A 26,284-nucleotide genomic window follows, 5' to 3' on the forward strand; every position below is an offset into this window, starting at 1 on the left:
GTCATTCCTGCCCCTTGATGGATTATAACCATGCTGTAGCTTCTACCTCCATTTTACAGAGGTATCCTGTGGTACTGCAAGATTTGTTTTGCTTCCCGTCATAATCCATGAGCTTAAGTTTCAAGGGCTGTTAGATTCTTAATATGCTGAGATGTTTGTGCTGGAATGGATAATGGGCCATGACATACATCTATCTGCCATGATGCTACATATTGGCTGCACTTAAAGAGAAATCCAGTCTTACCTTCACTCCTGGGTTATGGTGACAGTAAATAGCCAAACTTCCATGATGGTTATTCCTGCTGTATATGATTTTTGTTGTAACTTTGTGTGTGTGGTTCTCCCCATTCCACTGAAGTTTTAGGTCATGGGTGAGGACAGACTGATATGTTTTCAAATCAACTCTGACACTGACCTGGACTCAGTTGGATCCATGACTGGCAGATTTGAAAGGTTTTTCATTTTAGTTATTCTGAACTTTCTGGCCCAGTCGGTGGGGACAGTAGAGACAGAATACTGGTTAGCTAAGAATGGAATAATAGTTACCCAGAAGGAACCAAGGACAATGGCCCACAGTGGCACTGCAACTTAGTGTGATTTAAGACTGTCCAGGGGTACTCAACTAGGGGGGATTCATTCACGGTTATACCACTAGCGGATGATCAATCACTGAGTTCCACTGATTTTATAGAAGAGAAAAGAGACAATGAAAAATTCAGTCACATATATGAGTGTTTGGCTGCGGTTAGTGAGGCTTTAGTGGACCTAGTATTTCGATTTTGACTTAGTGGGAAATATGCTGGGTCAGAATCATCAGTGAACCTCAAATAAGAATTCATTTTCCTGAATTCTCATTCCAAAGATTTCATGGAAACAGAATTCTCTGGAACACATATGGAACCTACCTCCTGCCAGTGCAGAACCCAAGACAGGTATTTAAAACATTTCTCCCAGGTTGACATGCCCAAGGTAATAATATTGACAGACCACAGCACAAGCCTTACATCTCAGTTGCTGAAAGAAGCATGCTTTCTCCCAGATATTTTTAAAGTCAGATAAAACCACAGTCTATCATGCTCAAATAGATGACCTACTTGAGCCTTTTAATAGAATGCTCAGGGCAATGCTGTGTAAATGTGACTACCAAAGCCCAACACTGGACAAAGTACTTACATATCTGTTATTTGCAAAGTACAACGTACCACTCTTTTCTACAGGGCTTGCCTATTGTGTTTATGGAGGACAGTAACAGGATATTTTGGCCCCGCAAAAGGAAACACAAAGCAGTGAACATGACGCTGAATATCCTGAAATTATGGGAATGTCTGGATTCTGTAGCAGCTTTTGCTTATAAAAACCTGCAGGCAGCACAGATTTCCACAGTACTACCATAAAAGTGCTAAACTAATGGGTGTATCAACACCAGGTCCTGCTGCTGTTACCAAGAAAAGACAAGAAACCAAACTACTTGCCATGTGGCTGGGACCCTTTGAACTAGTGTTCTGGGTGGGGTATGCAGATGGTAATTTTTTTGTAGCTGGGGAAAGGCAAGGTACCCAGAAGTCTCACATAAATTCAGAATGCAAGATGGGCACATCCTACGGAAGCAGGAGTTAGTGTGAGATTGCCAGCAACCAGGTGCTAAGCAAGCCAAGAATTTGATCAATCACTTTGAAACAGCACGTCATGATTTCCATAAGAACTACAAGGGAAAATGATGTTGTTGTCAATCATCCCAGTGACTCAACTGCTTAGAATTTTGTGAAGGGTGAGGGGGGTGGTGCTGCATTTTCCTTGCCAAGTAAAGCCAGTGTGCTTCTAAAAAACTGCCTGAAAATTTCATTTTCAACAAAACAACATTGAATTTATTACTAAAAATTTCTTGGTATCTCAAGGATAGATCATTACAACATAAACACACTGTTCTGACTGGTACTTAAAAAGGCAGAGGCCCACTCTTTCACTGTGCAAACCTGTTTGTTTCCACACTGCTTTTTCAAGGCCAGAAAATATAAAACTGTTTCCAGATATCCTCTAGAAGAGCAAAATGAGATATGAAATGGCTCAGTTCATTATTTCAGTCTTGAACTACCTATGTAGCTTTAACTAAAACTTGCTCTTCTAAATATTTCTTGAAAAGCTAACAGAGCAATACGGAGAACAATTGACAGATTGTCCTTTCTAGGCGGCTGTAACTAAATCAGACAATCCTGATGACTCAGCAGCCAATCTCTGTCACCAATCACTGATTACTGAGTTCAAGACATCTATGGACATTTTGCTGTCTCATGAATGTAATTTAATGTTCACTGTCACACCGATTAATCTTGTGTGATTCAGAGCCACCTCTCTAAAGGATGCAAGAATGATTTTTTTTCTCTTTTAAATATGAGTTCAGCCATAGCGGTTAAATATGGAACTTGACAGTGTCTTGAGAGTCCATAGATTTTCATTTTCCATCACCTTTTTCATTCTAATTTGGTTGTGCCTTCAAGAACAATGACCTCTAACTGCTCATTAAACGCTTTTAGATTTTACTCACTGCCGCACTTTCTTAAAATACCATTTTATTTGGGGCAAAAATCAAATATATTTCCCTATACTTCAGTGAGCAAAATTACCAGAAGGCCTACATTTTCTCTACAGACATGGCATTCCATAGACCCATAGTGTAGCCAAACAGCTCAAGTGATCAGGAGTTGGAAACAGGTGACAACTTTAGAGGGCAAGATACAAAAGGGTTGAGGGGAATCTTTCCACTGCGTCATATCAAATATGCAGGGCCGGCTCCAGGCCACAGCGCGCCAAGCGCGTGCTTGGGGTGGCACGCCACAGGGGGCGCTCAGCTGGTTGCTGGGAGGGCGGCAGGTGGCTCTGGTGGAGCTGCCGCAGGTGTGGCTGTGGACAGTCCACTGGTCCCCGCGGCTCCGGTGGACTTCCTGCAGACACGCCTGCGGCAGCTCCACCGGAGCCGCGGGACCATCGGACACTCCACAGAAATGCCTGTGGCAGCTCTACCGGAGCCGCGGGACCAGTTGACCGTCTGCAGAAACGCCTGTGGGAGGTCCACTGGAGCCGCGGGACCGGCGAGCGGCAGAGCGCCCCCCGAGGCGTGCCGCTGTGCTTGGGGCGGCAAAATTGCTAGAGTCGGCCCTGCAAATGTGTTTAGGGTATTAGGGGGACTTTAAAAACAAAACCCCACACAGATTGAGGAGATGGATCAGAAATCTGAAAAATGCTGAGGAGGAACAGAGGGGAATGTCGTAACAGGTGTGTCGTAAACAAGACACGAGAAGTCATTCTTCCGCTTTACTCTGCGCTGGTCAGGCCTCAGCTGGAGTATTGTGTCCAGTTCTGGGCACCGCATTTCAATAAAGATGTGGAGAAATTGGAGAGGGTCCAGAGAAGAGCAACAAGAATGATTAAAGGTCTTGAGAACATGACCTATGAAGGAAGGCTGAAGGAATTGGGTTTGTTTAGTTTAGAAAAGAGAAGACTGAGAGGGGACATGATAGCAGTTTTCAGGTATCTAAAAGGGTGTCATCAGGAGGAGGGAGAAAACTTGTTCACCTTAGCCTCCAATGATAGAACAAGAAGCAATGGGCTTAAACTGCAGCAAGGGAGATTTAGGTTGGACATTAGGAAAAAGTTCCTAACTGTCAGGGTAGTTAAACACTGGAATAGATTGCCTAGGGAAGTTGTGGAATCTCCATCTTTAAGAGTAGGTTAGATAAATGTCTATTAGGGATTGTCTAGACAATATTTGGTCCTGCCATGAGGGCAGGGGACTGGACTCGATGACCTCTCGAGGTCCCTTCCAGTCCTAGAGTCTATGAATCTATGAATCTAAGAATCAGAGTAACAAGGAAAACAGCAGGATTCTGTTGCTACTAAATCTATGCCATAGAATAAATGGGTCTTTAAAAGATTGCCGCTGCACCCTGTCACTATTTTGAATGCATGCATTCTGAAGTTCATTCGAAGTCCCAGATAGTGTTGCTATGAGGTTCTGCGGTTCTCTGCTCGGTGTCCCCGTCAGACTCCTTTCTCAAGTCCCTTTGACCGCACTCCTGTCCCTGTTCTTTTATTAGTTGTCCCCTGAAATCAGTTGGGTTTTTGAGGTCCTGTAAATCCTCTTTCTAGGCTGGGGGGGATCCTTTAGCATTGGGCAGGCTTCCACTCGCCCAGTTCTCAGAAACCCAATAGGTATGAGGTTCCCTTTCCCCAACCTTGGTGTATCTGCTGACAGAGGAACCCCATTTGCAGGAAAAGCCGCAGCAATGACTCTTGAATACTAGGTACAGGAAATAGCCAGGCAGGCCCCGAAGCCCTGATCAGAAACATTCCCTGCACCACAAGGGGGGAAACCAACAGTAGCTGCTGAGCCCATGAGACTCAATGGCCATGAAAATTCCCTGTCCCTTTGCCCAGAGGTCATGCCAAAAGCAGTCCCACTTCACAGAGGAGAAGAGCTTTAGGAGTCGACATGGGAGCCTGCAGGCAGGGACCAGCCACTCTATTCTCCTGTCCTGCACCTGAAGCAGGCACCAGTCTCCTCCATGGTGGAAAGAGGTGCCAAGAGCCAGTGGACTTTGGAGGAAGATGCCTGTCAGGAAGGCCCCTTTCCACACCTCTGCTGAAAACAGAAAGGTTAACTACCATTGAGCCTGTGTCACTCAGTAATATGTATCAGAGGGGTAGCCGTACTTTCTGGATCTGTAAAAGCAGCAAAGAGTCCTGTGGCACTTTATAGACAAACAGACATATTGGAGCATAAGCTTTCGTGGGTGCATCCGACAAAATGGGTATTCACCCATAAAAGCTCATGCTCTAATACGTCTGTTAGTCTATAAGGTGCCACAGGACTCTTTGCTACTCAGTAATATGAGCCCCGATCTAACAGCCTGATTATTGTTGAGGAGGAGTTAATTGTGGCTTTTTAGAAGTGGTGAGGGTATTAGAAGGTATTTCCCTTTCTCATATAGGCTAAGTCTACAATACAAGCTATGAGTGTGATTACCCAAGCAGGGGGATCACCTATTGGCACAACTCATCGAGCTAGTGAGAGTACAAAAGGTAGTGTCGCCATGGTAGCATGGGTACTGGCAGTGAAGGCATAGCTTAGCCAGGCTGAGTATAAATCCATCTGCAATGGTAGGTACAAACTTGGCATGGCAAAGTCATGCTACTGGAAATGCTACACTGCTATTTACACTTGGGCTAGCTTCGTGAGAGCTGGCGTATGTGTACAGAGCAGGGAAAAATCACACCTCTCACTTATACGGTGAACGTAGTCATATTGTCTGAGTATTCATGTAGTGGGGCCAGAGGTGGAAGGACTTCAGTATTACCAATCCCAAGATTTAAAAAAAAAATACCTAGTCAGGCCCCAAAATCATGAAACTGATTTAAAAATGAGATTATAAGAAGGTTTACTTTTTGAGTTCTTTTTTATTTGCCTTCTGGTGTTTGGGTCTTTGGGATTCACATTTTCAAGAAGGATTACACAATTTCAAAATCTGGTTTTGTTCCAATTTGGAAAACCAAAAGTTTCAAAATTCTCCAAGTAACAGAATCAATTATTTTCTTTTTCAAAACTTGGAACAATTAGATTTAAAAATGAAATTCAGTCTGTAAAATGAAGGGGAGCCAGGAGCCTGGAAGCCCCAGATCCCAAAGCTCCAAGGCTCCCAGGTTATCTGGGGATTGCAGTATCCTGATTCCCTTTCAGCTCACCAGGTGGCCTGAAGTGGAGCCAGGAAGCCTGGGAGCACTGGCAGAGCACAAAGCACAGGATCTGGCACTTTTACGATTTCTGGGGCTCTCTGCCTTCCATCATCCCACCAGGCTGAAGAGCTAGGAGTCTGCCAAGGAGCCAGGTAAGCGAACTGGCATAAAACCAGACAGGGAAAATTTCTGATCAGTTCTCCTTTCAAGCTCTTCTCTGAAGCCATGAGGACTAGAAACAATCTCTTTCATTTAAAAACAAAAGTATTAGAAAACTACAGAAGCCAGGTCTTTATTAAAAAAAAAAACACCAAATACCATGAGACTCACAATAAAATCATCAGAGTTGTCCTTTGGGAGAGCTAAGAAAGAAAGAAAGAAAGAGGAGGGATTGTTGAGGGAAAATCTTAAAAAATGTAACTGACAAGACATGTACCTTTGATATTTTAGTTACATGAGGTTTATGACTTGGTCTATCTTGTCTTCTTAGAGGTTCTTACTATGCTTCTGTACATCTAGCACAATGGAGCCCCACTCCTGACTGGGGCTTTTGTGCACCATCATAATACCAATATACAATTATTAATAACAATGATAGGATAGAGCTCCTGTGGGCTACTACTGCAAAACCTCCCACAGTGCTAATCATTCAAACAAATATTTGCAAAGGAGCTAGAATATCTGAATATTTGATGAGGAAATAAAACTGAACCAAGTCTAATTAAGAACATTAAAAAAAATCAAAGTGAAATTGTCAAGTTTTGTCTTTTCACCACATCTGAGCACAAAATTTTGTCACTTTCCCTGAAATCTTGATAATATTGAAAATCGTTTTTTCTGAAACCAAAACTTACTCTTCCCCCGTTTCCCCTTGCAAACCTTCCTTTTGCCTGAGTACAAAAACTAATGGCTGAGAACAGTGTGAGAGAGAACAAAAGCTTTTGAAAGGATCCTCAGACCCTGTCCTACCTTACCTCTCCCTCACCTACTCATCAGATATCCAGAGGCAATTTGCTTGAAACATTGTATAGGTAGCAGCATATGCTATATACAATCATTCCATTCCAAGCATATAATTAGCTAGAAGGACGTTAGTAACTCACTAGCACATTGGGGACCTACAAAATGAGCAGAATAATTCTCCCTATTGCACCACAATTTTCTATCCTTTACCTGCTTGACCTGAAGCTGGGGGAACATCACCTACTGTCACAATAGTGAAAGGTAAGATAGGCAGATTTGTCTTAAGACTGAATGCATCCATTCCGATTCTACTGTTTTGCACCGAGTCAGTCATACCTGAGCAAACTGATTGTAAAATAAGATGTAAAACACTACAATTTATACCCATTTTGTACTCACTATGCACAGGTGTAAATGATTCACTTAGTGCAAGGGAGTTGAGAATCAGGACTCTTCTTTAAACAACATGAAACAAAAAACAACTTGTAGATGAAGAGTGAGTCTCCCTTGTCCTAGATCACTGAAGAGGATTGGTGGAGGGGAAGGTGATTTTAGGTTGAGGAGAACTATTAACATTTTAATAGACAAGAAAATAATAATATTGTTGCAACTGCAATGTACAGTCTCACTGAAATACTGGCATACATTACTGTCATAAAATAACTGTATTCTCAATGGAAAGTATCAAAGGAGTGAGCACATTTTATAACTCATTATTAGCCACAAATTTTCAGGTTTTTTTCCATTACCTCTTCCTCTTTTTCTTTAATCAAAACAATGTATGAGTAAATTTAAAATGAGGGACAGATAGCACTGGTTAAAGGCATTCTGGGCAGATTATAAAAGCCTCCCTCGGACAGCTCTGCAAACGTATCTCAATACTAACCGGGAACAATATACTCTTACAGTCTTGCCATCTCTTAATCAGGCTGTCAGTTGTTCCAAACCATGTCTTATCCCAATCCGATTTAGTTTTACCTTGCAACAATTCTACCAAGCTTTTGAGAATTTTGCAAGTGAAATCTTTGGTAGTTGTAAAGCTCTTGACAGGGGTTAAAAACAAAATAGAAGCCATGCTGGGAGACACAAATATTAAAATAAATAAATAAATAAATAAATAAAGAGTTATTAAATGAAATATTTTATTTTTAAAATTTGAAATACTATACCTCAAACTAAACATTTATTAAGAAGAAGATACTTATACATGAACTGTCAAACTGATTTGGTTACATTCCATATGAAACATGAAGAGTAAAAGAATTGGGAATTATGGATCTTAGATCTAATTAGACTGCTGTTAGAATAATAGAAATATAAAGATGGTCAAATACTTATCAACTCAATTACTTAAACATCATATATAAAAGTGTAAAACAGAACACTGCACCACTACGCATTCTAAGAGAAACCCTGAAACTACATTAACCATCCTCTGCATGGTCATAAATGTATGCTGTCATTAAACTATAAAGATTCTTTTGCCTTATCTGAAAGTGGTGTCAGAAATAAAATAAGTAATGTTTCTGAAGCAAAGGCAAATTCATTTTGCCATCACAAAGCATGGTACATAAAAACAGACACTACCAAGAAACAGGATACAACAATCCATCAGTTTGGGAACGATCTTTGTAGAGACCTTTTCAAGCTTACACCTAAAAGTAATAATTCTGTGAGACAAGATTCTACAGACAGCAATCTAAAAAGCTATATTTCACATCATCATCACCTATTCTTTAACTCACTTTCTTTACGGCTTTCACCTCAAGATAAAAAAACCATCAGCTTTGCTGTCATTTGCACCGAAGAACATATCAACTGTCACCTTAAAACAGCAAACAATTTCTATTTTGTAATCCTAGACTGGGGAAATAGCTGTTCCTTGAAGCTGACACCATTTTACTGAGCAGTAAAATGAAAATATAAACAATTTAAGGAATAAAATCTAGTTGTCTCAGGTATACAATAAAGCAACTATAAGATTGAATACTTTCACTGGTTTGATATCGCATATTATCAGTCTTGCAATTAGAAATAATAGTAAAAACACTCAAACCTTGAATGTTAGTTTTCAACATTTATGGGAATTAGACACTTGGAAAAAAACAGGATCAAAATATGTCAGTGTGTTTATTTAAACTCTAATATTACCAGCCGATGAAAAACAAAGCATGGAGTAGAACACTCGCATTGGTAAACATATCAGGATACCTTAAATGTGGAAATACTTATTTGGAAATATTTCCAAACACATATTGTATGTGCAAAAAAAAAGGAGAAATGGGTTTGAAACTGTAATATCCTTAAACACAGACGTCTAGGAGCCCATGGAAAGACATGGGCATCACCATTACCTGCTTGAAGTGACTATCACCATATTTTTCAGAGAACAACTGCTTCTGACAATATTTCCAGGAATTAAGTTGTAATATAAAAAATGGTTATTGATTGGTTATGACCTCACTGCATATATCACAGCTTCGTGATGATGGATGGGTCTAGTAACAATAGTGCAGAATATCTACAAATAAATTTGGAGGTATATATAGGCTTTGCAAAGAAAAGTATGTTTATCATGTAGGAGCTCGTAAACATAAAGCAAACGGTAATGTATGTCTACACTGTGGTGACTGATGTATTTAAGATATTTTAAAAACATTTCATTATGTGCACTGCAATAATGATAGATAATACTGAACCGATTCAGAGAATCTGCACACTTCCCGTTAATAGCTCCAATTACACTGCTAGCAAATAAGAATCTTTGTGGTTTAACTACATCCTCCCACATGCAAACTTAAGTTCACATATAGTAACTCTCTGTGAATACATCGGAATAAAACACTAAGTGACTATTTCCCTACAACGATGAATAATGCTAGAAACTGACTACTCATTTTCTTTTACAAAAATAGTATCTAGGATATATTCATTTGACTTATCCATATTCCCTCTTTGCTTACCAACCAGCAGTTTTATACAAATTCCACAAAAGTGTTTGGGCTCGCTAGAAATATTTTAAAGTTGTGTGAACTACCTTTTAGTTAAAATGAAACGAATCACTGAGGCAGAACACAGTAGTCTCTTATTCTGCAGCAGAGTGAGGGAATCTTACAATTGGGGACATTCCTTTTCAGAGCAAAATGCATTTCAGGGTATAATTATTTGTAACAAACTACTATAAAACGATCTCAAAACCCAAAACACTGAATACCACCAAAGGATTTTAAGTGACTGCCTTGATTTTCTTGAACGGCTGCTATTTAGGATCATCAGTTTTACTAAGCATGTAGGCATTTCAGAATAGTCATAGAACTGCTTAACAATCCATAGAGGAGGAAAAGACTAAAAAGAGCATATCACTTACATTATTCATATACTCGCTAAGTAGGTCCTGGAGGGCCTGTCGTACAGCATTGCACTCGGCAACAATTCTCTCTCGGCGGTCATCACGTGTGCATGAAGAGTCTGCCATCAGTGCTGCTCCACTGATAATACTCTCCAACCTCTCCTCAAGAGATGGTCTGAATCTGGCCTCACTGAAAGTCATAGGGTCTAAAATAATCTTGTTCTGAAATATAAAACATATGTAGAAAAATGAACAGCATTCTTGGGTGTTTGCTATCATTTTTGAAATATCCCCCTTTAAGGCTTTTCATCTTTCCTACTGAATAAATACATTAGTTCTCTGCTACGTTCCAGGAGGAACTACATTTACTGAAATATCTAGGCTTTATGAAATTTGACATATTTTAAAGGACCAGACAACATTCAATTGTTTTAAAACTATATTCTTAGCAATAAACATCTCAACAGATGAGTTTTCAAATATGTCAATAGCCTAAAGCAAAAAAAGGAGGTGACCTTTAAGCACAGTAATTGTTGACTATTATACTTTTACTGGATCTTATGAAGCTTTTCACATGCTATTGTTGTCCTGAATGTCACATGTTCATTGATACTTAAATCTCTGTTAGTATCATATAACATAACTGGCTCTGTTTTTGTTCAAGTAATTTAATGTTCAATTCTGGGTACAATGAATGGGTCCTCTCCACATTTTCAGCATCATTATACTTTACACTGATTTCATTAAATAGGACTACATGTATTTTTCCTAATTTTTACAACTATTGCTTAATGATTTGTGTATACAACCACAATGTCCTCTGAATACATTTCTTCCTTACTTGAAAACACAAATGATGTACTAATATAAGCTTGCATTTAGGTGTTGGGCTGGTAGGGTTATGTTTTTGTTTATCAGAGCATCGACTTTTATTTGACCCACTGCTCTGGCATTCAGGAGATCAGGGTTCAGTTCCCAGCTAGCACAAGAAATCTGTCAAGTTTGGATAAATCCCTTGATCTTTCTGTTTTTTTCCCCCCCATTGCCCGTGAAATGGCAAAGGTAAATAATACTTCATCTCCCCCACCCTTTGCATAGCTTGTCATGACAATGTACCTGTTGCAATGTATCTGCTGCAGTTCTAAGCAAGAACTGCAGAAAGAGGAACATCTTGGGCCTGGGACTGTTTCTAAACATCTTGGATTTTGGCAATTTGCCCAGAACTGTCTCTTTGAAATTGCCCAGACAACTGATGACGTGACGGAGTGGATGATAAAGGATGTTAGATACACTTGCAATTTGGAGTGGTTTGTGGATCCAGAGCCCTGTTTAGATTAAGATGTGGTAATGCTGGCTCCTCGCATCTTGTGATCGGACTGAACATCAACTGGCCATCAGGACTTCAGTTCTGATCTTCAGATCCTGGTGTAGTATGTTTGGGTTATGAATGTGGAGTGAGTGGTTTATTTTGTAAGCAATAAAGAGTATTTGTGGATTATATACCAACCTTGTGCCCAGTATCTATCTGCTCCCCAATCTCGTAGAGAGACTCCTGCTATGGGTCTAACAAAGTCTATATTGTGGGTTGAAGAAGCCACATCCCCTTCACCCAACTGGGCATGCTCCAAGTAGACTGGTATACGAAGGAGTATCTCAGCTCAGTTGGGGCTGACTGCCAGGGAGGAAAGATGTGCTCCGTTGGCTCCAGCTGAGGATCAGCCATAGTCGGAAGTGGCCAGAAATGCGGTAACCCAAGCAGACACTAAGGCACCTTTTGGAACCCCATTGCCTCAGGGGTAACTGGGGACAGCGCAGACCGGAGAACCCGGAGACAGCAGAGATTCCCAGACCACATCAACGGGAACTATGGTAAGAAGCAGCCAAGGGGAATTAGTGAGTTAGTGTTTTGAGTCCATGTGTTTCAATCGGAACCTCCCCACTGACTCAGTAGCACATGCCCCCGCCACTACAAGGGCCCTGGACTGGGGTCCAGTGGAGAGGAAGGGCCTGGACCCCTTACCAGGGCTGCCACCCCCTCCCCACCCCTTGAGTGTGGCACCCCCTTCCTGACTGACTTTGGCCACTAAGCCTTACTGCCCTGTCATCCTGGGGAGAATGTACTGATTGTGGCTACTAGGCCTAACTGCCCTGCCAAGAGGAGTGATCTATTGATTGTGGCCATTGGGCCAAACTGCCCAGCTATTAGGGGTGAATACATGGATTCTAGCCATTATGGCTCACCGCCCTGATGAGAGGGGAAATATATGGACTTCGTCGGTTAGGCCTTACAGCCCTGCTAACTGGGGCAAAGCTATTGACATTGGTCGGTTGGCGCACTGCCCTGCAAACCAGGGTGGATTTACTGACTTTGGCCACTAGGCCTCACTGCCTCAATAAGAAGGGCGAATCTATAGAATTCACAGAAGGGGCTGAATTTTTCAATTCCAATACAAGATTGAGGAAATTGATGACTGTATGAACAGAGAGGAAAAGCTGTATCTTAGAGATGTTCAGAAAGAATCAGAAAGATATAAACAGCCTGGATGTGTGGACCTAGAGACAGGTCCAAGTCAAAGAGGACCTAAACGTAAACCCTAAACTTTCCATAAGGTATTTCCAAAGTTACTGTGTCAGATGGACCTAGGGAGAGGTGATTTCCTGTCTGAAACAAAGATGGCATCATTTGATGACATGAAACAAAAAGTGAAAATACTGTAATGTAGCGTATATTAAAATTTCTGCTAAACTGTGTAGCAGAAGCCCTTTACTGTTCATTGGTATTGGAGCTCAAAGATATGAGCTCCATCACAGAGATGTACTAAATGGTCAAGTTATGCCATGTAGTGACATCAGTTTCATTCCAAGGTGGTCACAGATTTCTGTTCATGACTATTCTTTAATCTAGCAGGAAAAGGCATAATAAGATCAAACAGTTGGAATCTGAAGATAGACAAATTTGGACTAAAAATAAGGTGCAATCTGTTTACCAGTAAGGGTAATTAATCATTGGAACAAATTACTTAGGGATGTGGCAGATTCTCCATCATGTGAAGGCTTTAAATCAAGACGAGATATTTTCTAAACTTATAACTCAAACAGAAGTTTTGGTCCTGATGCACAAATTGCTGGGTGAAGGTGTACGACTGGTGTTATCCAGCAGGCCAGACTACATTATCATAATGGTCTTTTCTGGCCTTAAAAACCTTTGAACCTATTACCTTACTGGAATTATTTAAATTAAGTTAAATTGTTTTAGATGGATGGTTTCAATAATGTACACTCCCTGTTATGGCAAAAGTTCTGTATATCATATGTACAGTAATTAGGGTTTTTTTAGAAAAATATGAAAACAAATATTAATTATTCCTAAAATAAGTTCTGAATGGCAAGTACTATACCAATTGGTGATGTTGCAGGCCAGAATCACAAAAGGTCTGCTGCTACTTTCTGGCAGCAACCCACTAGTTTATTTTCTCTGACAGAACCTCTACTGCTGCCTTCCAGTTTTCAATGACAGAAGGTCCTAGGTTGTTTACCCAGGTTTTCATTTTAGCCCACTTTTCACCTCCTGCCCTCATTCCATACTACCTGGCTGTTATTCCAACACCATGCAAAACCTGAAGGCTTGCATGGACTTTGCTTACTTTTGCCTAGGACGTGAACATTTTGAAATTGCCTTGAAGCCAAGTCTCCTACATGGTAGCACAGAGGTTGGCTTCTGAACAAGTGAGTCAGTAATTAGAACTGATTAGATTATCTAGGCAGATTTGATTAGAAAAGAGATGTTTTTATAATCAAATTATTTAACTGAGCAGTCCTTGGAAATAGATTAAACTAAATGTGTTATGTGTAAATGCATAGAGTAATTTATTCAATCACATAATGTATTAGGAAATGAAAAACATTTGAACTCCAACTGGAAAAAAATGTTTTTAAAAGAACAATCTACTTGCTTTCCATGTTAACATTTTTATCTCAAATTAATATTATTACAGTGGTGCACACGTTGATATGTAGTTTAGGAGCTAAACAAATTACCAGGTGGCAAATTTTGCAGGTTACAGAAACCTTAAGTGTATTGTATGAGATAATGATAAATGATTTTGGATCACCATTGAGTTATTTTCTGACTCATTTTTTTTCTTTATAGTTCAAGGTGGCAGATGCAAAGGAAGAGTCAATCTGTGCTCCTGCCTAGAGGCACTTTACCCACACCACCTGCTGCTCTGTAAAATTTGGCTATAATCATCAAGCAGGTTTCATATTTGAACTGTTTGCAAAGATGTTATGTTACCATTTCTCTGCTGTTCTCTGAACTTTAAAAGAAAATGAGTCATGAAAAAAGTAAATATAGAGAGAGCTACAACTGGGGATGGGAGAGAATTAATCCAATTATCAAGATGCATAACATTTCAGTCATTATTTTAAATAGACCATTTAAATGCCAAATCATGATAAATTCTAATGGAATATTTTAATTTTCAGAACATTTTGATGAAACATAAGTTTGTGCAATCTACTGCCCGGGACAGCTCAAATCATCACATCATTAATAGGTCAAATGACATAGCTAGTTAGGAGAATCAACATATATTTTAAAATCCCGATAATATATTATAACACAAAGTGCACTCCCTAGTTATCAACAGCCTCTTCTAACAGTGTCAAGTTATAGCAAAGCTAACACATTGTATTCTGATTACAGTACACTCATTCACATAATATAAAAACAAAGTCAAAGGTGAAATCCTGGCCCCAGTGAAATCAACTGGAGGTTTGCCACTGAATTCAGTGGTGTCGTATAGTGTTTGGCACTATACATAAGGACAAGTGAGAAGATAATTTTCCTTCCCTGGAGGGGGACTACAATCTAAATAAGTGAATAACAGAGAAATAACAAACAGAAATATGCGGGAACATCTCTAAGATTCATTGTTTAATAAAGAGGAAACACACAGTTGAACAATTTCAACCAAATGTCATATTGTTCCAGCTCCACCAACTGCTGGTGTAGTGGAAATTAACATATCATTCTCACAATGTGCCACTATGTTTCATACATATCTTCTATCATACATGTCAAAGAAAGTGTTCCAATTTTACTAGCAACTAAAACATAACTGATCTCTTTGAGAGAAACGATCCATACTGATGGGGCTGTTCTTGTCACTCATATGTTAATTCCTTTGGCATGCACTTCACTGTTGCACTTAAAAATGACCTAGTTTCATTAACATTCATTATACATTCTTAAGAATTAACAAAAGAGCAAAGTTACCTTTACTATCATACTTATCCTTAATAGATCTGTACCACTAGAGAAAATGCAGTGAATAAACTGAGATAGTTAAAATGTAAGGAAATTTTATATATATATATATATAATTTTTTTTAATTTTTACAGACAATGGTCAGTTGATTACCTTTTCTTCAGAATGTTTTCAACTTTTCCTTATTAAAGCGGATTTTTAATTCAAAACATACACACTAACACTTAACACAGGGGTCTCAAACTTAGTTTACCTTAGGGCCAGTGCCAGTCCTCAAGTCCTCCCAGCAGGCCAATGCATCTCATGCCACCCAGAACCCGTCCCCTAAAAACTCCGCCTCGCCACCTGCCTAAGGCTCTGGGATGGAGTTTGGGTGGGGGAGGTGGTCTGGGGTAGGGGTTTGGGATGCAGGCTCTGGGAGGAAGTTTGGGTGCAGAAGGGAGTCTGGAGTGCAGGCTCTGGGATGGAGTTTGGGGGCTGGGGGTGTAGGGATGGAGTGCAGGCTCTGGGAGGGAGTTTGGGGGCAGGAGAGGGTATGTGAGGAGGGTGTGGGGGTGCAGACTCTGGTTGACTGAGAGGCATCACCAGACCTGTTCTTATACCCATCAGCAGTACTAGGCCAGTGACTGCTCAACACTTGCACCTGAAGCTGCAATCACTCATGTGCCTACCTTGCTCCTGTACTGCTCCCCTGCTCAGTTTCTGACCCCTGCTGCTCTGACTTTGGCTTTGCCTCCTGGTTCCTGATCACCACAGATCCAAACATTAGGCATGACTGCCCATTGCTTAGTCCATGACAGTTTCAGTAGCCCAAACCAAAAGGAAGAAGGGACAGGTTCTGCTGCCAGAATGGATTTCACTAAGGCCAGTATCTCCATGGTCAGAAATAGTAGGCGCTTTGCAAAACCTGCAGATGCAGATTGCAGGCACAGAGTGAGACACTGCAGGAACAGGATGTGCCATGCACAACTCTGATGCCAGCCCCCTGACAACCAACAATTTCACTGCCAGTGACGGTGGTGAAAACTTTGGGTTTCTGTTGCACCATCAGTCATTCCTCGCCCATCAGTCCCAAGTGGGACTTATCCTCAGCCTGTTGCCCCAGAAGGCCTTAGCCTGGGCCTCTCTACTCTTTGAGAAATCTAGCCCTCTCCTGAGCCAGCTTGAGAACTTTGTTCATGCCATGGAAGTGATTTTTGATGACCCGAGACATGTACATACAGCAGAGGCTACACTCCAAGTGTTGCCAGGCAGTTGCTAATTGCATTGTGGAATTTCGATGCCTGGCAGCAGACATGAAATGGAATGAAGCTGTGCAGCACCATCACTTCCATCTCAGCCCCTAGATGAAGAGATCAAAGGTGAGCTGATGTGGATGGAGCCTCTGACTGGTCTGAATACCCTAATTGAACTGTGCATTAAGATTGACAACTGCCTGATGGAATACTTTCAAGAGAGAAGGTCAGCTTCCCAACCCCCATTAGTCTCACTGACTCCAACCCACTAACCTTCCACATCCTTCCTATAGCCTGTAGGTTTGGTGCCACACCACCTGGCTTTCAGTGATTTCCACTATATACAGGGTTTACAGTTTGGTTAAAGGGTTCTCAGCACCCTCACTATACAAATTGTTCCAGCACCCCTGCTACTCCCTGAACTCTCATATCTGCTGGTGGGCAGGTACCGTCATTTTAGTTAGCCATGCTGCCAGCAACCTTACCTCCCAAATCCAATCACAGACTAGAAGTCCTCTTCAGTTCTGCCTGCCTGCCAAGGGCTTCCAAGATAGAGGGAGTTAGCCTGAAGAGAACCTCAGCAACTCAATACCCTTTGTAGTTCCTGCCAAAAATCAAAGCTTTATTGACGTGTTCAACAAAAAGAAAGCTAAGATCTTGCTGCCCCATCATAGCAACAACTGCCCCATCAACTTCTAGCCTGGCATAGAGCTTCCTTTCAAGTGTACCTGTTCTCTCTTGGAACCCAAGTTATGGGATCTCTGGAGCTATCTCCAAGAAAACTTATTCCTAAGTGACCAGAGGAGCTAACAAACAGGAGCAGTGAAGAGGTGAGTTTGGTGAGGGAGTTCTCCAAGTGAAAGAGGACTGACTGTGTAACCCTTGGGGTGAATTGGGAGAATTATGGTAGAGGGAGAGGCTTTGCGCTGAGCCTAAAGGCTTGCCAGGCAAGGCCGAGAGCTTCTTAATGAGGCTTTGATCTCTAATTCCTTCAGGATCCATTATCCAGAGGGTATAGCTACTCAGGGATAACAAGGGTTTAAAAAACTAGTGCATAAGTGATCAGAGGAGATAGTGAATAGGAGCAACTAATGGGAGCTTTGCAAGTGTGTTTAGAGAGGAAGTGTGAAAGCAGCTCCCCCGATTAACATTCTCTGAATTTAGACCAATAAACAACCTCTTCCCACTATGCCTTCCCCCTGAAAAAGTTCCAGGAGTAAAAATAATGCAGGAAGAAGTCCAACAGCAGAGTGGGTCTTTCCAGTTTATTGCACTGAATGTACCATGTATGATTACCTCCCTTTTGGGCAGGGGGTGCATGTGTGCATTCAGTGCAAGCAGTTCATGGCCCTCAGAGATCAAGTACGGGCTCTGGAGACCAGGGTAGTTCAACTGGAGGAGCTAAAGGAGATAGAGAGGTACATAGATGAGACTTTCTGGGACACAATAGAGCAGACCCAACCCCAGTCTGATAGCCTCTGTTCTGTTGAGGAGGATGAAAATCTCAGGGAAAGAGAACATCAAGTTGGAGCCAGAGGGAAGCGATCTCATAGTTGAGACCCTTCTTCCAGATGAAGTCATGGTATCCTCTTGCACTGAGGGTACCCCTCTGGGGGGAGGGAACTCCTTTCATTCGGAAGACACAGGTAATAATAAATTGAGTCTATCATTAGACATATAGACAGCTGGGTTTGCGATGACCAGGAGAATCACACAGTGAATTGCCTGCCAAGGGTGAAAATTGTGGATCTCTCACTACCTCTAGACAAATTTATGTGCAGTGATGGGGAGGAACTGGCAGTTGTGGTACACTGATGTCATATGGAAAGGTAGGAGAGAGGTTCTGAAGGCCAAATTTAGGCTTCTAGGTAAGAGATTGAAATCCAGGACCTTCATAGTAGCATTCTCTGAAATTCCTCCAGTTCCGTGTACTGGGACATTTAGACAGGCAGAACTACAGAGTTTCAATGCATGGATGAGATGATGGTGTAAGGCAGAGGATTTTAGGTTTATTAGGAACTGGGAGAACCTTTTGGGAAAGGAGGAGCCTATACAGGATGGGCTCCACCTAAACTAAAACGGAACCAGATTGCCAGCACGTAACATTAAGAAGGTGGTAAACAAGTTTTTAAACTCAGGATTGGGGGACAGCCACCAGGTTCAGAGGAGCACACAGATCAGACAGTCACATCCTACAGGGGAGACTCTGTTAATGGGAATTCTCTATATCCTAGGAAAGAGAAGACGCTAGAAGATGATAAAATACAGGTAGGAACAAAAGAGAAACTGTTAAATGAGAAACAGTCCAATTCCATTACATCAGACAATGGCACATAAATAAATACTGAAAAATTTTATAAGTGCTTGTATAAAAATGAAATATCTAAATACTAAGATGGGTGAACTTGAGTGCCTGCTATTAAATTAGGATATTGATATAATAGAAATCACAGAAACATAGTGGAATGATGATAATCAGTGGGACATGGTAATACCAAGGTACAAAATGTATAGATGCTGGTGGGGGAGTGATACTATATGTGAAAGAAAGCATAGAATCAAATATAGTAAAAATCTTAAATGAATCAAACTGTACCACAGAATCTTTATGGGTAGAAAGTCAGTGCTTGAATAATAAGAGTATAGCAGTAGGAATATATTACCAGCCACCTGACCAGGTTGGTGATGGTGATATGAAATGTTCCAGGAGATTAGAAAGTCTATAGCAATAAAAAACTTGGTTGAAATCCCGCATTATTATTATCACCATATGGACTGGGTACATGTCATCTCAGAATGGGATGCTGAGATAAAATTTCTATACACCATTAATGACAGATTCTTGGAGCAGCTAGTCCTGGAATCCACAAGGGGAGAGATAGGACTAAATCAAGAATTGCCAAACTGGAGAACAAGATCTGGTCCAAGAGGTGATTACAGCTGAACTGCTCAGTAATAGTGACCATAATGTAACTAATTTAACATCCTTTTGGGAGAGAAAATATCAAAAGAAGCCCACCACTGTAGCATTTAACTTCACAAAAGAGAACTACACAAAAACAGAAATTAAAGGAGTAGCTGCATGGAAACTTTTTACAAACACTATAAGAGGCTCAGATTAAATGTACATCCTAAATTATAAAACATAGTAAAAGGACCTCAAATGTACCATCATGGCTAAACAGAGCCAAAGGTGGTTAGATTAAAAAAAGGCATCCTTTAAAAACTGGAAGTCAAATCCTACTAAAGAAAATAGAAAGGAGCATAAACTCTGGCAACTCAATTGTAAAAGTATAATTAAGCCGGCCAAATTTGAAAAAAAACTACAAAAAGTCACAAAAAACTAACAGCAAACAAAGAAAATGTTTAAGTACACCATAAGCAAGAAGCCTGCCAAACAATCACTGGGGCTACAATCAAGGTGCTAAAGGAGCACTCAAAGAAGGTAAAGACCATTGCAGAAAAGCTAAATGAATTATTTGCATCAATCTTCCGTGCAGAGGATGTGAAGGAGATGTCCACTACTGAGCTGTTCCTTTTACATGATAAATCTGAAGCACTGTCCCAGAATGAGGTGTCAATAGAGCAGATGTTGGAATAAATAGATAAATTAAACAGTAACATGTCACTATGACCAGATGGTATTCACCCAAGAGTTTTGAAGAAACTCTACTATGAAATTGCAGAACTACTAATTGTAGTATGTAACTTGTCACTTAAATCAGCTTCTGTTTCAGATGACTAGAGAATAGATAATGTGACACCAATTTTTTTTTAAAAAGGTTCCAGAGGAAATCCTGGCAATTACAGGACAGAACAGCCTAAATTCAGTACCAGGCAAATTGGCTGAAACGATAGAAAAAACAGAATTACCAAACATAAATGGACATGATTTATTGGGGAGGAGTCAACTTGGCTTTTGTAAAGAGAAATCATGCCTCACCAACCTTAAGCAAAGGAGGCAGTCATGGGATAAGAGGGAAGGTCCTCTCATGGATCAGTAACTGGTTAAAAGACAGGAAACAAAGTTTTCAGAATGGAGAAAGGTAAACAGCTGTGTCCCCTAAAGACCAGTGCTGTTCAACGTATTCATAAAGGACCTGGAAAAAAGGAGTAAACAGAGAGGTGGCAAAAAATTGCCAAAATGAAGGGCTCTAAATTAGCTGTTACCACCTAAGCACGATATTGGAATCTTTGTGGATAGTCCTCTGAAAACATCTGCTCAATGCCAACCAAAAAAGCTAACAGAATGTTCAGAACCATTAGGAAAGGGATAAGATAAGAAGACAGAAAATATCATCATGCCACTCTACAAATCCGTGGTATACCCACACCTTAAATAGTGCATGCAGTTCTGGTCACTCTATCTCACAAAAGATATATTAGAATTGGAAAAATAAAGAGAAGAGCACAAAAATGATTAGAGATATGGAATAGCTTCCATATGTATAGTGACTAAAAAGACTGGGACTGTTCATTTTAGGAAAGAGATTACTGGAGGGGGAATATGATAGAGGTCTATAAAATCATGAATATTGTGAAGAAAGTTAATAAGGAAGTGTTATTTATCCCTTCACATGAAACTAATAGGCAGAAGGTTCAAAACAAACATAAGGACTTACTTCTTCAAACAATGCACAGTCAGCCTGTGGAACTCATTGCTAGGGGATGTTGTTAAGGCCAAAACTATAACTGAGATAGAAAAAGAATTAGATAAGTTCATTGATGATATTTCCATCAATTGATATTAGCCAAGATGATCAGGGATGCACCCCACGCTCTGAGTGTCCTAAGCTTCCAACTGCCAGAAGTTGAGAGTGGACAATTGGGGATGGGTCCATTGATAATTGGCCCTGTTCTGTTCATTCCCTTTGAAGCATCTGGAACTGAACTTTTTCAGAAAACAGGGTACTGGGCTAGATGGACTACTGGGATGTCCCAGCATGGCTGTTCTGATGTTCTAAAACCTGAAGAAAAGGCTCATCGGTCCCTCCATGTCTCCAGGCAGGGCTTCACTTTTTTTGTAAGGAGGAGCGCTCTACAATCTTGTATAGATTACAGGGCATTAAATAGGGTTACTTTCTGTACCTGGTACCGCATAGCCCTTATCCATGAGCTCTCTGAAAAGCTCTGATCTGGCAAGGTCTTCACTAAATTGAACCTTCGTGGAGCTTACATTTTGATTTGGATTTAATATGATGATTAATGGAATACCACCTTCTGCACCTAGTATTGCCATCTTGACTACTCAGTTACCTGGTTCCCATTCAAGATCCTTATAGACCACAAAACCCTAAAATACCTCCTGGCCGCCAGACACCTCAACCAAAATCAGATGCCCGGTCTCTCTTTTTGTCCAGTTTGACTTTGTAGGTAAATGTCCAGGGATGAGAAATGGAAAAGCTGACTCAGTGTCTCTCAAAAATAAGTACCTCGAACCTGGCAGAGAACCTCCTTCCACGGTTCATAAGGTGTCCAATTTTGTCAGTGGTGTGGCAGAGCTCTGACCTTGCCCCTGTGGGTCCTGCACTTCTAGGCGGTTTATGCTAGCCTCAGTGGCTCACTGTGACCATCCACGTAGCCCTTCTCTCTCTAGGGCCAGGGTTACAGTCTACTGAGCCCTTTTCATCATAGGCCAGCAAGGAGGTTGGTGAGAGAACTCCCACAGTCTCTGTTGTCCCTGGGGTTTATTTCAGAACAGTTTAGCCTCTGTCCTGACAGGGGCCTGACTTACCCTCCCAGGAGATGTTCCTGTAGTGGTGAGTTGGGGGGAACCCGGGCTCGCCTTCTACTCTGGGTTCCAGCCGAGAGACCCTAATGGTAGCAGTTGTTGGCAGCCAACCTTTCACTGCCAGAGTTGCTACATTTCCCTGGGCCACTTCCCCACAGCTCTCCTTCTTCTCCCTTCTTCACCCTTACCTTAGGGCTCCCTTACCGATGGTTTGATGGTGTCTTCATTAACCGCCCTTCAGCCGCACTTCCTCTCCTCTGGCTCCCTGGCTCTCCTCTTCCTGACTCAAGTGAGCCCTTTTTATAGTATCAGCAGGGCCTTAATTAGAGTCAGGTGGTCACATTAGCTTAATGGCCTCACCTGACTCTTTGCAGGTTAATTAGAGTCAGGTGTTCTCATTAGCCTGGAGCAGCCCCTGCTCGGGTCAGTTAGGGAACAGTGGCCAGTATATCTCCCTTCTGCTATTCTGCTGTACCCAACTGGCCTGGGTCTATCACAGTGGACAGCAGTCTAGTGTCCTCTATTCATTCTCTGCTGGCCAAAAATCTGTTCACCACCCAGATCCACCAGGCCCTGGGTGATGCAGATGACCAGCATGACTATGAATTCAGGCTGCAGGATGGTGTCCTCTCTCACAGGAATAGGATTTATGTTATGGAGGGGCAGCCTAGACTTCGAGTCTTGAAATTATGTCATGACATGCTGCTGTTCTGTCACTTTGGCCAATCCAAGACTGGTTTCATGGAGTTTCTAGTGGCCAAGTCTAATGTGCTTATGTCTAGAAATATATGAAGTCCTGTAACTTCTGCTCTCAGACTAAAAGCCTGTGTTCAGCTTTTTCCAGTCCTTGCCCATTCCACCTCAGCCTTGCTCTACCTTATCTATAGACTTCATAATGGAGATAACTCACTTTCATGAGCACATAGTGATCCCACTGTTGGTCCATCTCCTAACTAAGATGCCAAACCTTGTTCCTTGCCACACCATCGTTAGTGCCCTCGAAACAGTGTTTCTCTTCTTAGAGAACATCTTCCATTACCATAGACTAATAACAAGCATCATGTCTGACCAGGACCCTCAGTGAGGTTCATCTGCTGTTTTTGATGGGAGTTTCTAAAACTTCTTGACACATAGTCCCTCACCTCATCAGTCTATCACCTACAAAGCAAGGGGTGAACAGAACAAGTCAACCGGATACTGGAACAGTATCTTCATTTTTTTTTAATTACCACCAGGATTACTGGTTTTCCCTCTTTCCCTACATGCAACTTGCCTACAATAATGCAATCCATGCCTCCACCCAACAAAACCCATTATTTTCCTAACTATGGCTCTCATTTTCATTTTCACTCAGACATATCTATAAGTTATATGGTACAGACCTGGCTACCCACTTGTGCTAAATGCACTGAGAACTCAAGGAACAATTGAGATCTGCCGAAGAAGCTTACAAGCACCATGCTGACCAGGCCTGCCCCCAACCTTGCTGTATCAGCTCGCCCATCAGTCAAGCTAGATCACCAGTAGCTGGGCTCATTCAAGATTTTGAACAGGTTAACCCAATAACAGTCAAACTGCAGCTACTCAAGTCCCTAAAGTTCTATCCAATATTTTATGTCTCCCTTCTAAAAAGACACATTGAGAACCTGTTCCTGAACTGCTCCAGCCCAACTCCACTGCCCATAACCATTTGAAGACTGGAAGAATACTTGAGCCAGTGAATTCTTCATTCCTATTGAGTTAGGGGGAAACTCCAGTACCTGCTGGATTGGAAGGGCTATGGCCCAGATGAGCAGTCCAGAGAGTTAATGGAGAACACCCACTTCCTGGACCTGCTATGGGACTTCCATTGAATGTATCCCAAGCAGCCAGGCCCAAGGCACCCATGAAGGTGTGTGTGTTGAAGGGAGGGGAGTACTGTCAGGAATCAGCTGAGCATGGAACCGGATAGCTGCCCTGCAGCTGAACACCTTGATTCACCAAACTACCTGATCGACTCAGAGGTGTCACCAGACCTGCTCTTAAGCCCAGCAGTAGACTGGGCCAACAGCTGCTCAATGCTTATGCCCACAGCTGTAACCACTCATGTTCCAGACTTGCTCAAAACCTGCTCCCTGCTCGGTTCCTGAGCTTGGCTCAAACTCCTGGTTCTTTATCCAGCTCTGACCTTCGGTGCTCCTTCTGGTTTCTGACTCCATCTCCAACCACTAGGCCTGTCTGCCAGTGCTCCAAATTATGTCCGCCCACACCTGGTCCATGACAGGCCTTCTCAAAGACCAATAATTGTCTGACACTTAAAGGTCTTAATTTCAAGTTACTGGGAATTTTGTTTCATGTTTCTAATAAGCAAATAAACTGTTAAATACATTACTTATTTGAGAGATTCAATCAAATAAATGAAGAGGAAATTCTGAAGAACCGATTACATGCAACTGATAGCTCATTAAAGATATCATTTTCCTCAACTACTAAAAAGACAGATTCATGGATGTGGCTAGGAGAAATTAAGAAATCCAGCCAGCTCTAAAGTACACAATATACCTTGTGCCAGACCTCAGAACTGAAGGTAATAATTTGTCTCTTTAAGGAAGGATTTGAGAAATAAAGAAGAGTATATATCAAGTGGCTGCACTACAGCAGAGTGATAATTATGGCTCTGTAGCATTCCATGATACCAAATAATTCTTAAAAGTACATAAAAGCAACAAGAGGAAGTTGGTGATAGGTCTTATTTACAGTATTAAGTTTTTTTTTCCAGGAGGCTCCCGGAGGACCCCATCAGTGCCAGATCCCCATTGTACTAGGTAGTCTACACACAGAGATGACATAAGAATGGCCCTACTGAGTCAGACCAAAGGTCTATCTAGACCAGTATCCTGTCTTGTGACAGTGGCCAGTGCCAGATGCCCCAGAGGGAATAAGCAGAACAGGTAATCATCAAGTGATCCATCCCCTGTCACTCATTCCCAGCTTCTGACAAACATAGGGCCAGAGTCTCATGTCTACCAAATTCACTTTTCAAATTCATTTTGCACTGTTTACACAATGTAAAGTGATCTTAAAATGATGAAAACATGTGATCTGAAATATACTAGAGCTGCCTCTCAGTATAAGGAGAGGCACAGGACTGAGGGGGTGGGGAATTTTAGGGAAGTAGGGGCTTTAAGATAGCAGCAACAGAGAAAACTATTCCCCTTCAGTTTTAATTTATACTGGGGTGGGGCATTTGATAATCAGGAAGCTGCAATTGACTCCCCAACATCTCAGGTCAGCTCGAGTGCAGTGGATAATTAAGATAATGGAAACTTCCTCAACGAATTTACAATCTGGTTGAAGTTGAGACACAAATGAATGTAAACAACTAAAAAGGGAGATGAAGGGAGTGTAAGGGGGCAAGATTACAAGGCTACATAGTCTAACAATATTCCAAACTTCTATCATTTTTTATTATCCTTTCACTGCCTATTTCCTTTTTATTTTATTATACACTGCTTTTCATCATTTATTTTGATTATATAAATCTCTTAAATGTATGTGTACTGTTGCTTTGCTTTCTTTAAGTAATCTCTAAGCAATAAAGGCAGATTTACATCCATAATTTTATAATTTATTGCCATGATCAAAGCCATAGCATTTGAACACACAACATATTCTATAATTGCCCTTGTGAGCTGAAGTGGACAATGTTCAGTGCAGTATCAACTTCCTCAAGAGGGACCTGCAAAGAATCTGTGACCCTCTTGATAAGGTTCTGGAACTCTTTAAAATAGTCAGCCAGGGATGGTGGAGGTGGCATGACTACTTTCTCTAAGGGTAAAGAAGATATGTTGGCTGGTGGAGAGATCTTTTCATCAGCCCTAGCTTCCTGTTCCTTAAAGGTTTCTTCCTGTAATTCCAGTGTCCTGGAGAGGGAAGGTGATGAAGGTTGTCTATCTCTGTGATGGGTGGTGCTTGAGGCACTAGAGAATTGCTGACGATAGACCACTGACAGGTCCCAGTATGGCCAAGG

At 41.4% G+C, this 26,284-nt stretch overlaps 1 protein-coding gene across 3 annotated transcripts in view; it reads right to left on the reverse strand.

The window, feature by feature from the left end:
• CTNNA2 (catenin alpha 2) overlaps positions 1-26,284 on the reverse strand; it is an 828,797-nt gene that overhangs the window by 523,102 nt on the left and 279,411 nt on the right. For all 3 annotated transcript variants that reach the window (XM_050943344.1, XM_050943345.1, XM_050943346.1), the window contains one exon: positions 10,058-10,261. In XM_050943344.1, the coding sequence (XP_050799301.1) occupies positions 10,058-10,261 (204 nt within the window). The remainder of the gene's footprint in view (positions 1-10,057; positions 10,262-26,284) is intronic.

The sequence above is a fragment of the Gopherus flavomarginatus genome, chromosome 3 (genome assembly GCF_025201925.1).
Source record: "Gopherus flavomarginatus isolate rGopFla2 chromosome 3, rGopFla2.mat.asm, whole genome shotgun sequence".
NCBI classification, from domain to species: Eukaryota; Metazoa; Chordata; order Testudines; family Testudinidae; genus Gopherus; species Gopherus flavomarginatus.